This window comes from Maniola jurtina, chromosome 6, assembly GCF_905333055.1.
Source record: "Maniola jurtina chromosome 6, ilManJurt1.1, whole genome shotgun sequence".
In the NCBI taxonomy this organism is placed as follows: Eukaryota; Metazoa; Arthropoda; class Insecta; order Lepidoptera; family Nymphalidae; genus Maniola; species Maniola jurtina.
In genome coordinates this window covers 2930330-2947803 of record NC_060034.1, presented here as the reverse complement: position 1 = coordinate 2947803, position 17474 = coordinate 2930330, and the positions used below count along the sequence as shown (strand labels likewise).

General features: G+C 37.2%; 1 protein-coding gene across 1 annotated transcript in view; it reads right to left on the bottom strand.

The window, feature by feature from the left end:
- Window positions 1-17474, bottom strand: part of LOC123865924 (nephrin-like) — a 198704-nt gene that overhangs the window by 40970 nt on the left and 140260 nt on the right. The window contains exons 5-9 of the mRNA XM_045907145.1: window positions 12646-12756; window positions 8545-8757; window positions 2752-2906; window positions 1832-1976; window positions 315-445 (exon numbers count right to left, since the gene is read on the bottom strand). Of these exons, the coding sequence (XP_045763101.1) occupies window positions 315-445; window positions 1832-1976; window positions 2752-2906; window positions 8545-8757; window positions 12646-12756 (755 nt within the window). The remainder of the gene's footprint in view (window positions 1-314; window positions 446-1831; window positions 1977-2751; window positions 2907-8544; window positions 8758-12645; window positions 12757-17474) is intronic.

Below are 17474 nucleotides of genomic sequence, written 5' to 3'. Positions count from 1 at the left end.
ACCCTATATTTTTAAGACTAAGTTGAATTTCGTTTGGCTCAAAAATGCTCTTGTCTTATCAAGCGCATCTGAATCGCGGAGTGCGTCTTCATTGCCGTCGTAACAGTAAAGTTTATTTTCAATATAAACTTCATAGTCAAGGATGGAAAATGACCTCACAAAATTACATGCACTCAACGGAATAAAAGTGCGCTATCTTATATATCGTAAAATCAACATGAGTTTATATCTAAAGCACATCTTTGCTTGATTTGATGCCAACAAGCGAAAATATAACACTGTAAAATAAAAAAGTAGCACAAGTTAGAACTTACGTTGTGTTCCCACACCACTTTGTACGCGGGAGGGTTGGCGTCGACTTCGCAGCCGAAGTACACATCGTCGCCTTCTTCGATATCGTTCGGGTTCATTTTAGCGCCAAGGTACATTGTGGCAACAGGAACGTCTGTTGAATTATTCATTCTATTTCAAATACGGTAGAGTTGCATTTTCTCTGCTGTCAAACTACCTTTGGTACCGAATATATTTGACGTTGCGAGAGTTTCATTATTGTGTGAAAAATATGGGATATACTATAACAAAATAAAGTGCATTCGTATTTCTGAAATACCTGAAAATATTGGCAAGCGAACTGACTATAATACATAAGAAAATAAAGAATGGGTGCGTTAATTATATTTAGTAAAGGATCTTACTATTGTCTATCTTGCTGAACGTTAAGAAAAACTTAAAGTTATAAGTCGACTAGCACGGTCACAAATCGACTTATGCTATAATCGCCATAAACCCATATCGCTCTTGAGCCTGAGTCTTGTTTCAGAATGAGAAGCCATAGCCCACCACGCTGTCTAAGTGCAGATTGGTAAACTTCAAACACATTTAAAAATATTATGGAGAACTCTCAGGCATGCGGTTTCCTCACTATGTTTTCTTTCGCCGTTACATGCGCTGTCAACTTATATGCACTATCACAACTTAGTCACACACCTCTCAGACAAAGCAACAACAAATAAAGTGAAAATAATACTGTAAAAAGCTCGCAGGTAAAGTTCCGAGGCGTAAATTAAACGTATCAATTTTCCGAGCGATTGCCGCTGGCGGCGGGTGATTCGAAGACAAATACGCGAAGCCTAACGACTGACAGCGCAATTTGAAGGGTGGACTCTATTGAAGCCGATACTGTCTATAGATTGTCTTTCATTTACCTACTCTAGATATTTCCAATAGGTATCTCAATACGAATTGCTAAAATTACTTGAAACTAGAGGATGCCCGCGACTTCATCCGCGTGGATTTAGGTTTTTAAAGATCCCGTGGGAACTGTTCGATTTTCCGGGATAAAATGCCTATGTCAATTACAGGGACGCAAGCTACCTCGGTACCTTTCATACAAATCGGTTAAGCAGATGGGTTTTAGGAATCCCGGAGGAACTCTTTGATTTTCCGGTATAAAAAGTAGCCTATGTCCGTCCCCGGGATATAAGCTAATCCTGTACCAAATTTCATCAGAATCGGTTAAACTGTTGGGCCGTGAAAAGGTAGCAGACAGACAGACAGACAGACGTTTGGTACAGGGTTAGCTTATATCCCGGGGACGGACATAGGCTACTTTTTATCCCGGAAAATCAAAGAGTTTCCACGGGATTCCCAAAAACCCATCCGCTTAACCGATTTGTATGAAAGGTACCGAGGTAGCTTGCGTAACTGTGATTGACACAGGCATAACTTATTATCTAGTATACTTATATAGTATTTACATCTTTATTCTTAAAAGTTTACTTCTGAAAGAATATTATATGGCCAGAGCTATGGTAAATAAAGCCAAACTTACAATAAATATTGAGCGGCAGTTTGCTCTCTATCGTTGTGGTATTGAACTTGGAGTGCTCCGCCCTGCAAGTGAGCACCTTCCCATTGTGCTCTTTCAATGGCGTCCACTGCAGAAGCGACTGGGTCTCGTTACGATCTTCCAAGTCCTGGGAAAGAGTTGACATATCTTAGGTATATTATTATGTAAAGTAAAAATAAAGTAATATATTTTTTACTGTACACCAAATTAGAAACCAATCAGGGATATGGGTCATATCTACCCCTTCCGAGTTAGCCCGCTTTAATAATAGATCATCACTTACCATCAGGTGAGATCTTAGTCAAGGGCAAACTTATATCAGAATTTAACAAAAACGTAATATCATAGGTTGTGTGTGTGAGTTGAAACAATTTGCGACTCAATACGGATTACGGGTACTCTAAGTTCATGTACTCGATGTTTCTAGTATATTCACCGAACCATCCATTTCACAAGTTAAGCCAAGGGTGAATCGGTAACACACTAGGTGAAATTAATTAAGGGATGTTAACGCTTAACCGGGTGCCGAGGCTTAGCGGGATCTTCCGGCAAAGTGTTAAATTTTAGGGTTATAAACTTGTAGTTAAAATTCATTGGCGAATTAACTGGGGTCAAATTACTGTAACACGACAAATTTATTTATTATTTATCCTAGTAATATTATGTTGAGAAGTATAGGTAATATCATTTATGTATCAATTGCTTTTACACAATTATTATTTACTAAATTGTAACTTGCAGGGATGTTTTCCTTGAAGAGATATTTTTCTTCACCGTTAGTACAAATTAACTTCGAAAAGGTAGAATTGCGTGTCCGGGATCGAATCCCTGACCTTCTGAATAGGAACCGACGTCTTAACCAGAAGACTATCAGTAATACGTAGTATAGCAGTGATTCTTACCTGCTGTTTTGTGATAGAGTCTAGCTTCTTGCCACCAAGCCACCACGTGATGATGGCGGGTGGCCTCGCCCCGGTCGATTTACACCAAAGCTCCGCCTGTCTGCCCACTGATAACGGTTGCTCCCTTGACAAGATCTCTACTGAGAGCGGCCTCACTGGGAAAGAAAACAATTGTTAGTATAACGCCTTTTCTTGGTCCTTTTTGTCTAATAAAATTGGTTGAGTGGATATTGATGCCTATATTCGGTGGTATCTTCAAACGCACAATAATATATAGCCAGTGTTTGCTGTGAATCTATAAAACAAATTAACTTGGTCTTAAAATTGTGCATACCCCTTTCTATTAGAAATATATTGAAAGGGATAGTACTTTTAAAAAAATTAGTTTGGGAAAACAATAGCGAGTGTGACAATAGTCTCTACAATTTTTATTAACAGGGCTTTCTCCGTCACTCTCTTCATACAATCGTAGTTTCAATTTCATTTGAATATTAAGCAACCAAAGTCCATGAAATTTTGCAGACATATTCTACAAACTAATATCTGTGTCTGTGGTGTTTTAGATTTTTTTTTAATATGTAGTTTTAAAATTACAGGGGCTCAAAGATTTGTATGTAAATTTTTAAGACCGCGTAACTTTGAAATTGAATGTTTTAACAGAAATCTAGAAAACCACAAACATAGATATTAGTTTCTAGAATAATATGTCTGCAAAATTTCATGGACTTTGGTTGCTTAATATTCAAATGAAATTGGAACAACGTTTGTATGAAGCGAATGACGGAGAGACCCCTCTTAACTCGAAAGTATGCTGTGAGCAAATCGATGTTGAATAATGTCATATAAACTTTGTCAGCTTCATGAAACACCATTTTTTATTCGGAATAACTTTTCCATTATTATTTTTCTAGCCATTTTAGTTCACTGGTTGGCAGTTTTTAGCCGTGTCAAGTCCCTATTGGCGATCCAACCATCAAGCAATTTGCTACCATGGTTTGCTGCGTAGAGACTGATAAGGACTATATTCCGTTCACTAAACTTCCATTCCACTTCCATGTACAGAATCGTACCACCTACGACAAAGATATAATTATTTATTACTGTGTATAAAAAGGAATAATTATTTAAATGCAAATTAAATAAATGAACATGGAAAGAAAAACTCATAAACAGTTTATTTAAAATTTGAATTCGCCAACTCCATTCTTTTCTATCGTTCTTTTTAAAACATTGTAATTTTCAAACGTACCTAGTTTTGCGAGAAATTTAAATTTTTTGCCACTTTACATACAGAGTTGCGAGTTCGCTCAGTCGTCTTAATTTTCACAAAAGATCAAAAAGTTCAGCTCAAACCCAGCGTCCGTGAATTCTGTTTTTTAAAACTCTGCAACAGACGTCTTTGTGTTATCTTTTAATAAGCATTCCGTTGATATCATTCGCAGCTTTTTTCCCTTTGATTTAATTACAGAGATAAGGAAAATGTTTGACCCCATGTTTTCTATTTACATTAAATAGGTGTCTAAAAATATATAGGTAGTTAAGTTATTAACTAAAGATTTAATAAGAATATACCACGTGGTAGTCTAAAACGTAAGCAGGTAATTTTTTTTTTCATTAATAGCGAGCAAACGAGCAGATGGTTAAGTGATAACCACCACCTATAAACATTTGCAATACCATCAACTTATATTGAAATCTAGTGGGAACACCGTCGAAGAGCGTTGATTCCACAATATGTATGTGCGTAGAGAAAAAGGTCTGGCACAACGGGTGGTTGAAATACACCAGGGAGCTAAGTGGTGATGTTGAAATTATTGTCGGGTGTACCTATTGCTGAAAAGCGCACACCGCCGATGAATCTGAAATTTAGAATAATGGCGTAACTTGATGTCTAATCACGAATATCACTGGGGCAAATGCCATTATGCATATGAAAAACGAAGGAGAACCTCTTATCGTTCGGTGTGCATAATCATGTGTGCCTAATCTCCGCTGCACGCACACACAAAATGGCGCTGTCGCCAATTTTCGTTATGAATTCGTGACTATGAGGTCAAAACACGTTATTGCACCAAACAGATTCATTGGGGATATACGCTTTTCGGAAGTTTATCCAAATCGACTTCGGACCAGACCTGAATCAATTTAGAAATTATATAAATATCTAAATATATAAAAGGTGACTAGTGATTACGATGAAACGGACGAAATTGCGGGCATAAGCTAGTTCACTATTAGTAAAACCATGGAATAATACTTATTTGTACTGAATGTTTAGTTACAGTATACAAGAGTCCAACCCGAGACCTCCCATTATAAGACCACAGCCTTCACCATGTTGGCCCAAACAGGTAGGTAGTCTATTCACGTACAAAAAGATATTATAGGTATTTGATATCAAGTTAACAATTTAAATTAAATTCAAAGCAACTCTCATGTACCCGGATTCACTGAATCAGCAAAAGGTTTCTTAGGGTAACAGTTAAAATATCGAGTTACTTTAAAGTACTTGAATTTCTATGTCTGCTTATCGCTTAATGGAAGGCATACCTAAATGTTTCAAAGTACTCTTTTTTTTTAAATTCAGATACAAGTTAGCCCTTGACTGCGATATCACCTGGTGGTAAGTGATGAAGTCTAAGATGGAAGCGGGCTAACCTGGAAGGGGTATGGCAGTTTTTCATTAAATCGCTACTCCTTTGGGTTCTACAAGGCATCGTACTAGAATGCTAACGGGTTTTCAAACTATATATACCCATGCTACTTCAGCTTTGTAACCTGCTTAGCTGTCAGTTACTCTGGTTCTGCTAAGGGTCTCCTCAGCTCTGATTTAATTTATTGAGAATTTCCAAGCATAGCTCTCAGGTTTCTTACACTACCCCTATGTTAGTAGCTTTATAGCTAGCGACCATTTGTCTCGGATCTGTTAGTTAAAACATGTATAGAATTTTAGAATTGAGGAATCTTAATTGACTAAGTAAAAATAAATACAGTCCAATTCGTCGGTAAAGAAAGTTACTGAAATAGTTCAACTAGAAACTAGTACATGAAATTGAACGTTAAATTTCGAACCCTCATGTTTCCAAAAGCCTTAATGGCCGGAGAAAAATTGCAAGAACCAATTTCCTTTTACATCATTCGACGAATTTCATAAAAATATATCTGAGACTAGACCGTTCCATGAAAATTCCCTATTTCGCGAGGTACTGGGAAGCAAACATTTGCACCGCTGCAATTTTCTCGCCGCCCTGCACAGAAGTTGCACCTGCTAAGGCTGTTGTGTAATTCTGCCAAGTAAAACAAGTATACCTACTTGGAAACTGGAAGAAAATATGGAACTACTTGTATGAAATACAATTTAATACATATACTTAGTTAGTTATATTACTTTGAAAACCCCCGACACAAAAACCTCTTTAAGAAAACTAGAAAAGAGCTGATAACTTTCAAATGGCTGAACCGATTTTCTTGGATTATAGCTAAGAACATTCTCGATCAAGCCACCTTTCAAACAAAAAAAAACTAAATTAAAATCGGTTCATTATTTTAGGAGCTACGATGCCACAGACAGATACACAGATACACACGTCAAACATATAACACCCCTCTTTTTGGGTCGGGGGATAAAAATAGCGTTACATAGATGTAATTTTGAGTCTATATCTTCGTATATAAGGCATCAAATATATATGTAATTCAAACTTGGGACCTCATGATCAGTACTTGTACGAATTTAGTAATTGTACGATTTAAATTAGGGACCCTGAAATAGGGTAAGGCAGTATTGTGATCTTAATCATTTTTAGCGTTCAGTACCCGAAGGCTGCCAACGGAACCCTATTCCTGTCCCTCCGTCTGTCTGTCAGCGGGATGTATCTCATGAATCGTAATACGTAGAGAATTGAAATTTTCACAAAATTTGTATTTCCATTGCCGCTATAACAACAAATAATAAAAAACCAAGATTGCCGATGGAATTCCGAAATGGTCAACATGAAAATTAAAAATAAAAATAAAGTAAATGATGTTATATCTTGCACAGTGGTACGGAACCCTTTGTATATGCGATTCCGACTCGCACTTAACCTTATTTTTATTTTCGTGATCTTTTATGTTTCGAAATACAATAAATTGGATCGTGAATTCGACAGCTATATTTTATTCATTGGATTCCATCGTCTAGACAAAAACAACGCCTTTCCATTTGGCCATAGCTGGAACACCTCCCGGCCGTATACATTCATTAAGTGCCTAATGCGTCCCAGATTTCAGAGTTGTCCTCTAAAAATGAAAAAGTGAATAATGGGTATACAATATACATAGTTACAATTTATTAAAATTTAAGGGTGTCTGGCAGGGGGTTATCACGATACTATAAATGTCTGGCAATGAATGACGTGATTCCAAATATTATCCCGAAGAAAATATAAAAAAAATTGACTTTATAGTTATACCATGACGAAACTGGGGAGTAATTTTATACACTTTAATTTTTACTTATTATGTGCCAAAGCCACGATGATCCAAACTTCATAGTCGCTGTTCATTCCTACCTGTGCTGGGGACAATGTGCAGAGAAACTTTCAGGTTTTATAAAATAACGAAGATCTGGCCCTCACAGGCCAGGCCTCTTACTATTTTTTAAATAAATTGGATCGTAAATTCAACAGCTATATTTACTCATTGGATTCCAACGTCTAGTCTAGACAAAAACAACGCCTTTCCATTTGGCCGTGGCTGGAACACCTCCCGGCCGTATACATTCATTAAGTGCCTAATGCGTCCCAGATTTCGGAGTGCCCCTCTAAAAATGAACCCGCTTTTTCATTGTTCGGAATAATCCTAGGTTTTTTAGTTACTATACGTTTTATCTTGATATAAAGAGTGTTGTAAGGGTTTATAGCGTTTTGATTTAAGGTTTTGGCTTGGTTTCTTTTTAAAGGGGTTTTGTATTTTTATTAAATTTACACTTAGGTAAGTTATGATGCGGCTTTAGTGGAGCTCGCTTGTCTAGAAGATGCCTTATCACTATATTATCGTATAAAATATAGGCTATGTCACCCGGACCTTTACAACGAATCAATTGACACCTCATTCATCAAAATCAGCCCAGTAGTTTAGGCACTACGGTGGAACACACACAATTTGGATACAAACATGCCTACATACATACATAGACTGTTAAAATCAAAGCCCTTCCTTTTGGCTTTGCCGCAGTCGGGTAAAAATGTATGCGAATTTCGACATCACCGTGACACCTTGACAACAGCTTTGGAGCCCTTTAGTTAAATAACCACACATAAGCGGTTTAAAAAGAAAAAAAATATATACTTACGATACAAATCAACACGCACGGTAGCACGTTGCGGGGGCGACAACAAAGTGTTGTCAGCTGTGCAGGTGTACACGGAGGACAAGTGCGCCCTCGTAGCGTTTGAGATCGAGAGGGTCAACGACCTGCTGCCGCCTGTGAGCTTGAACTCGCCCAGGGTTGACAACGCCGTGTCGCCTTGGAGCCATTTAGTTAAATAAGCACGCATAAGCGGTTTAAAAAAAATACTTACGATACAAATCAACACGCACGGTAGCACGTTGCGGGGGCGACAACAAAGTGTTGTCAGCTGTGCAGGTGTACACGGAGGACAAGTGCGCCCTCGTAGCGTTTGAGATCGAGAGGGTCAACGACCTGCTGCCGCCTGTGAGCTTGAACTCGCCCAGGGTTGACAACGCCGTGTCGCCTTGGAGCCATTTAGTTAAATAAGCACGCATAAGCGGTTTAAAAAAAATACTTACGATACAAATCAACACGCACGGTAGCACGTTGCGGGGGCGACAACAAAGTGTTGTCAGCTGTGCAGGTGTACACGGAGGACAAGTGCGCCCTCGTAGCGTTTGAGATGGAGAGGGTCAACGACCTGCTGCTTCCTGCGGGCTGGAGCTCGCCCGCGCCTAGGGTTGACAGCACCGTGTCGCCTTGGAGCCATTGTACCCGCGGCGTAGGGTTACCTGAATGGAAAAGTATAACAAGTGAAAATTACAGCAGACATTTTTTATTAAGAGCGCTCTTGCCACACCAACCCGTACTTTCGCTATTCCCTTCGACAAAGGTTGTCTGAAAAGTTATTTTTAGATATATGACCACACTAGATGATGCCCGCGACTTTGTCCGCTTGGATTTAGGTTTTTAAAGATCCGTGGGAACTGTTTGATTTTCCGGGATAAAAAGTTGCCTATGTCAATTAAAGGGACGCAGGCTACCTCGGTACCAAATTTCATACAAATCGGTTAAGCAGATGGGTTTTTGGGAATCCCGTGGGAACTCTTTGATTTTCCGGGATGAAAAGTAGCCCATGTCCGTCCCCGGGATATAAGCTAACCCTGTACCTTTCGTCAGAATCGGTTAAACTGTTGGGCTGTGAAAAGGTAGTAGTAGCAGACAGACAGACACACTTTCGCATTTATAATATTAGTATGGATTACAGTATGTATTTCGAAATAAAATCTCCAAAATTGATCCAGCCATGAATCGAACCTGAAACCTTGTATAAAGAGTCATAAAGAACAACATACAATACTCAAAAGGTATTGGATTATTGAATGGATTTAAAACTCATATAATAAATCTTTTCACATACCTACCTACCGTATTTCAATCATTTTAACGCAATTCTTGTAGGCACAAAAAATTTAAATCGAACCGAATTCCACATACAATTCATTGAAACTCAAACATAAAAATGGATGAAGCAATAAAACCTGGATCGAACAATTCACGTAAAATTGATTCACGTACCTATAACTTATATGAACAAAGATTTTTATGAAGAATCAAATAATGTTGCATCAGTCAATTATGCTAAAATTCGGTAAAATTTTGGTAAGTGTGTTAAGATTCAGTTATTATTATCAAAACATAGTACATATTTAAATATACTATATGTACCTAATAGTTATGACATTTGAAAGATTTATCTATTCATAATAAGACTATGGTAATAATAAATATTATGACTATCTAAAATACAATTACTTACATTTTAAACGTATAAGAATGTTGCATGAAACTTATTGTAAAAAAACTGGCCAAGTGCGAGTCAGACTCGCGCACCGAGGGTTCTATACTCGGGTATTTTTCCGACATTTTGCACGATAAATCAAAAACTACTATGCTTAAAAAAACATAAAAATCTGTTTTTTGACAGACAGACAGACAACAAAGTGATCCTATAAGGGTTCCGTTTTTCCTTTTGAGGTACGGAACCCTATTACTAAAAATGTAAGTAATTTAATGGTAGTTAAGTACTTTGTGGTGAACATTGTGGCCTCATAAGTGAAAGTTATTGGGTTGCATTCCAAGCTGGGTGAGATAATAATAAACGAAAAACAAAATAAATTACTTGTCTACATTTAAAATTAAAGTATTAATATTAAAAACATTTTACACAGAATTTTTTAACCATTCAAACTCCACATACAAACGCCAATGAAAAAGAAAATCCAAATAAAACGGCCGAAACCAATAAAACCTGAAGCTTACATTACATAAACAATCCTTCGCATCTAGTTGATTGATGTATTACTTATTCAAAAAGGTAATTCCTGCTAAGTATATATAACTCCTCATTTATTTCCTCGTTTCAATCTCTTTACGGTGATCGCACACTGATACAGATGTCACTAAAAGTTAAAACAGTAAAAAATGTTTTTTTCGAGTACCGAGAACGAATTTCGGCCACAATGTTACCTATAACAGAATTTAGACAGATTACAAGGCAGGGAATATTATAATACACAAGTATAAACCCAAACACAAGTCGCACACGCTCTATAATTCCTTTAAATCCATAGTACCTACGATAAGACGTTAATCTGACATAATTGGAGAGAAATCAGGTGCAATGTTGACTCTACAGGATTTCTGCACGAAGGTATAGTTTTTAATATAACATTGATAGCTTTCTAACTCTGGATTGCTACTAAGAATTTCATTCACAGGAACACCCAATAACTTTTAGGCCTTGAACTCAGGCTCAAATCCAAGACCTAATAATTAGATCTGCCACCAAATAAACGGCAACCTCCTAACAGCGTCTATATTTTAATCGTGTCCGATGGAGCTGACTCGTGCAGTTACAAACTGAAATTACACCAGATGACTCGTGCAGGCGCAAAATACAAAATACATTTTGCGGATCATGCAGGTATTATCTATATGCGATCACCTTTATACAGAGATGAACTGACAAATGTTTGGAGTAACTGGAAATACACAGGGATTTCATGAAAATTACCTCAAACAAAAGCAACGTAAGTAAAGCAAATATTCGAGTTGATCGAAAACATTACACCTGCTATATATTTTTCTTTAATTAATATTTTTGATTAATTCCCTTGGTAAGGTGAAAAACTGACAAAAATGTTTGGCTTAAATGAAAATACAAAAACTCGTGAAGAAGAGTAAACAAATGTAATTCAAGTTCGCGACAGGTTGAAATGGCAATCGGCGTATGAGGAAGTATGCGGGGGCGGGGGCGGGGGCGGGGGGGGGGGGGGGGGGGGGGGCTCGCACACCGCGCTCGCCCACATCGGGTTAGCGCGGGGGCTGTGCAGGTGTGTGGGGCGTTTCCTCCCCCGATTGCCATTTCACCTGTCGCGTACTATACATGCCAAATTGGAGGATGACTATTTATTTAAGCACATAAAATATTTGACTATAGTGTCCCAACTCGAAAATAAAGACTTGTAAATTGACATTTATATCTATCTAACTTCAAAATAGTACAAAGTAGGCATACACCTTTAAATACATAGGCTCGGGTAATACCTTTACAGGAAACGACATGACAAATGTTTGGAGTAACAGAAAAAACAAAGTGACAATTCTCTACAGACAAAAGTGACTCAAGTCTCTACATGAACATTTTTAATATTCTCTTTGAAGGCCAGTTGAGAATTAGCAGCTTTTTGCTGGACAGATATTTTAGAGCTGTCATTTAGCATTCAGGTAACCTTCAGCACAAAATGCCGGGTCACATGTTTGACCTATTGTGGACGTTCAAAGCCTTTACATTTCCTCTATGCCTTTGCGAGTAGTTTACAGTCCCTGTTGGAACTAACACGTGTTTCTTAAAACGAGAAATTGAAATTATTATATGCGGAAGGTTCTGGGAGATTGCTGCATTATTATCTCAAAAACTCCTATTTTATTGCAAAGTCTCATAACTTTGCAATGAGGAATACGATAAAGAAATTACTTAAGTATTACAAAAAGTTGAAAACTAAAATCCAACTGCGATCGTCTTAATAAACGCTGAAATATTAGAGATTTTTTTTTCCTGTTGCTTGGTATATTTTAATGTTATTTTACATTTACGAGTATATACATGAGCTCAGAATTTCGTCCTTTTTCATTTGATATTCCGCTCGATACAATAGTAAATATAATTTTTTGAAGACCTCCACTTTTTTTTTGATATAACATCCGTTAGGTCAATTTTTTCGTATAAAATATAGCCTATGTAACCCGGACCTTTGCAACAAATCAATTAACACCTCATTCATCAAAATCGGCCCAGTAGTTTAGGCACTACGGTGAAACACACAGAATCTGGATACAAACATAAATACATACATAGACTGCTTAAATCATAACCATCCTTTTGACTTTGCCGCAGTCGGGTAAAAAGCCATGAAGTATCGTGGAATACTCACTAGAAGCGAATCATTATTTGATCTTGCTCACTCATATGGGCAACAATCAGTCAGATGCCAGCTTATACTAGCTTAATAATATATTGTTATTTTCTTGTATGTAATAAGATAAAACTGACCTAATTCAAAAAAAGTATTATTGGGATTAGGTCAGTTTTCCTATGAAGATGGAATTGTACTCACCCCCATTAACGGAGCAAATAAGTTTGAAGTCACCCCCCTCGTTGAAAGGGCCGGCGGTTCCGGTTATTTCTTTGCCGAACTCGTCGAAGATCACCGGTTTGGAGGGCAACTCTGTGGAATAATCACGAATAATCAGGAACTTGAATTTTGTTATGCAAAGCGGGAGCATTGTTTGCCGTTGATTCGTCAAAAGGTTGGCGTATATATATAGGTGTTGAGTATTATGTTTTCGTAAAAGCGTTTACTTTCTACTTATTTTTTTTTTTTTTTACAAGACAGATTTGCGCTTGAAATCGTCTTCAATATGAAGACTTCCCTGGCGCAGTGGTGAGCGCTGTGGTCTTATGAATGGCAGGTACCAGGTTCGATTCCCGGCAGGGATACTTTTTGAATTTATAATTACTAAATTGTCTTGTCTGGACTCTGGTGAGAGGGTTGAGCCGTGGCCAGTTACCACTCTACCGGCAAAGCCGTGCCACCAAGCGTTTTAGCGTTCCAGTACGATGCTCTGTAGAAACCATACTATACGAGCGTTTTGACGTTTGATAAAAATCGCTTATTAAGTCATTTTTTTTTAAATTTCACTCAGACAAATTATTATAATTATTATTTTCGAGAAAATCTGTAATTAGCCATATTTATCTATGTAATTAGTATTAAGACTCTTATTGTTATTACTACGCTGTAGATTTTCCTTCTATAAATAAAATAAAATAAAATTGGATAAAAGTCGCTTTAACTAGTAGTCATCGTCTCTATAATTGTGATATTATAAGTTAAAAAGTTATTGAAGTTTTCATCAAAGCCAGAAATATCGCTTTATTTGAGGTATTAATGAAAGATTCGTCCATTAATACTAAAAGAGAGTGTAGTCGATCTAAGAATAGGGTTCATTGTCCCAAGGCTTCTATTTAAAAATTCAAATCATGTAGCGGAATAGCGCGGAGGAGGTTTCGCTCAGAATGCTCCGTTGTTCTCTAGAAAATAGGCTGTAATAATTACAGCTCTCGACACAAGCGAAACGCTTACAAATTATTCTTTCACCTGGATTAATATTGCCAGTGTGGTTCGTAAATGGTTCGGTCTGTAAGTCTGATAAATTGGATTCATTTATTGTTACACTAGCCCACGACTTCGACTGCGCAGATGTAAGCTTTTTGACAATCTCGTGAAAGTTCGTTATTTTTTGGATAAAATCTAAGATCTAAATATACAAGTGTAAATTAAAAATTTTCAACACCCCCGACAAATCATTTTCAAATAAATAATTATGTATATCACGTCCATCTTAACAGCTTGACATTTGTCAATTGACACTTGAATATTGTGAACCTAAGGGTTATCTAACCTTCTTTTCTACAAGAAAACTAGAAAATAGCTGATAACTTTTAAACGGCTGAACCAATTTTTTTGGATTATAGCTAAGAACACTCTCGATCAAGCCACCTTTCAAACAAAAAAAAGTAAATTAAAATCGGTTCATTCGTTTAGGCGCTACGATGCCACAGACAGATACACAGATACACAGATACACACGTCAAACTTATAACACCCCTCTTTTTGGGTCGGGGGTTAATAAAAGGAAAAGGTGACTAACTAACTGACTGACTTATCTATCAATGCACAGCGCAAACTACTGGATGAATCGGGCTTTTTGTTACCTAGCTGTTACATTATGACGTAAACATCCGCTAAGAAAGGATTTTTCCAAATTCAGCCACTAAGAGGGTAAAATAGAGGTTTGAAAATTAAGCAGTTTACACTTGGAAAAACTGGACATTAATTATTTATTATTAGCGTTTGATTTAGCATTATAGGTATATTTATTTGAAAGACAAGTGTGAATTAAAAATTTATAATACCCCCCGACAAGTGAAGGTTACAGTAACTACAAAAGAGCTGATAACTTTCAAACGGCTAAACCGATTTTTCTTGGATTATAGCTAGAACACTCTTGATCTAGCCACCTTTCAAAAAAAAACTAAATTAAAATCGGTTCATTATTTCAGGAGCTACGATGCCACAGAGAGATACACAGATACACACGTCAAACTTATAACACCCCTCTTTTTGGGTCGGAGATTAAAAAATAGAATTATGATAACAATAAACGCCTTCATATCAATAAATTGAATTGCGAGATAAAGTAAACACGAGAATTTCACTCTAGTTTTTATCAGAACAAAGCGCACACAACGCATTACATACGCAATTTCGCGGAAGGCACAAACAATGCAACTCAGCAGGCGTTCACTCTAGGATGCGATGCCATTGTTGTGCGAAATGGCTGTAAGCGTATGAAAGCCTCCGATAATTGCCCAGTCAGTGTTGCACTGAATACGCACGGTGTCTATTGTTTTGACAAACCATACAATCCTAGTTACTTACGTTCATGTAACCATACAAGGGTATATCTCAAAGGATAGCTGTTCGCAGAATGAGTCACATTTTCAGTTACCTACTGAAGCATTTTCGTTAAGGCTATCCTTGTCAACGATCCCCCGTCGATTTCCTACGTATGATATTATTGTTCTTATCTCTATCTGCCCTGGTTCGTGCATTCTCGGTTCCTAGATCGGTACATTTGTGATAACCAAATTTCAAATTGCTGTGATTGGCTGAATTTACCATGTTCTTGCTGCGACAGTGAGTTTGAGCCACTAGCGGAACAATGTTAGCCGGTCAGAAATGATTGCAATTAGTCAACATGTTTGACGTCCGTGTTCTGTTTTCGATTACAAAAAAGAAAAAATTGTTGTTGCAATCATCAATTTTAGCAAATAGTGAAAGAGAGTCGGCCAATCAGAGGTCACAACTACCGTCACACTTTCTGTCACACTATGGCAGTAGGCATACCGAGTAATGAAAACAATTTTTCATTCTGTCTAGGTCGAAGTAGGGTTGCCACCTGGCTCTTTTTGATTTACAGGCTACCACCATCAAAAATACGGGGTTTAGATTTGAAGAAATTTGAAAATTTGAAGTATTTGAAGAAATAGGCGGTGGTTCTCTCTGAAATGCATGGAAAGCCTATTTAGATATTTAAGTTTATTTGTAAGTTTTGTATTTTTTCTCTGTATGTTGCCGTGTCTTGATTGGTGAACTGTGTTTGCAATGTGGTTTTAAATAAAAGATTTATTTATTTAAATAGCTTTTAAAACTCTTAGTGTTGTAAAGCAAAATGTTATACATTTCATGCCTACAATCTTTTCATTTCAACTTAAAATTACATTTAATTTGTAATTCCACCTTCACAGTATCAATACTATGGCCGTAGCCAGGAATCGATTGCGGGAGAGGTTTTATCAGGGCCGGAACTGAATCCTGTCATGAGGAAAAAAACATTCGCTCAACTTTATGGGCTAATTACCTGGTTAGTGGAATTTCGCCTTTCAATTTGACAGTGAGATAAAATACAACAATAAAAAAGCGCGAGCGCAGTGAGCGTAAGTGTTTTTGGTTCAATACAGAAAAAAATAAAGTGAAAGGGAAACGAGTGTAGCCATAGCAAGATTTTATTTTTAAAGCTTCCTATCTATACTAATATTACGAATACGACAGTATATCTATTTACCTATCTATTTGTTACCCTTTCACGGCCCATCTTCTTTACCAAAATTTTGGTACTTACTATTCAGAGGTAACTTGCATCCCAGAAATTTTTTTTTAGGCGGCTTTTTAGCCCGGAAAATCCCCCACGGAATTTTTAAAAATCTAAATTCATGCAAACGAAATTGCGGCGTTTACACCAAGCAATAGAAATTCAAAGCGCGAGTGAAGTGAGCGCGAAATGTTTGATATATTTCCAAAAAAAAAATTGGTAAGCAAATGCAAGAAATAGTGTAAGTATTATTTTAGGCTTAGGTTTTTGACGGCTGTCCAGGCGCAGTCGCCATTTCAAAATTTCTGGTCTGGTGGGAGGCTTCGGTCATGGCTAGTTATATGGTTAGTATGGCCCTAACGGCCAATAAATTAGACTGCATCATCACTTACCACTAGAAAAGATTAAAGTCACGGGCTAACTTGTATAAAAAAAGGCTTACATCCTCAAACCAAGCCCCGCCGCCTTGACTACGACCATGATCAATATCGAGTGGGTTTCGGCTACGCATTGCCGCAAAAGGAAAATATTCTTTCTACTGGACATAACGTCAGTGTTTAATTTCGCCAGCCAGCTCCTGCTGAATTTGTAAAAAACCGGCCAAGTGCGAGTCAGACCCACGCACCGAGGGTTCCGTATTCGGGTATTTTTTCCGACATTTTACTCGAGAAATCAAAAACTGTTATGCATTAAAAAAATATGCATAAAAATAAATAAAAATCTGTTTTAGAATGAACAGGTAAAGCCCTTTCATATGATAACCCACTTGATATATGTAGTTATCTTACTTTGAAAATTGAAAATACTAATATTTGTTCATGAACACATGACAGACGGATAGAAGGACAGATGGACAGATGGACAGACGGAAAGACTGACAGACTGACAGACAACGAAGTGATCCTATAAGAGTTCTTTTTTGCTTTTGAGTTACGGAACCCTAAAAATATTTAGTTTTATTTGCCCCGTATTTTATTTTCATAATTACAGGTTTCTGTATCTTGAAATACGGGGTAACCAGTAAAATACGGGGCCTCTGGCAACCCTATTCAGAAAACACTGTCACATTCAAGTTAATGTCAAATATTTTGTTTTCAATTACAGAAAGCTGCATCAATCATTATTACAATATTTTCTTTGTTGTGATTGGCTGAATTTTTGAGTTTCAGCCAATAAACAGACTGTTTGCCAATTAAACGTCATAACAATATAAATGCCAGAAAGTTTA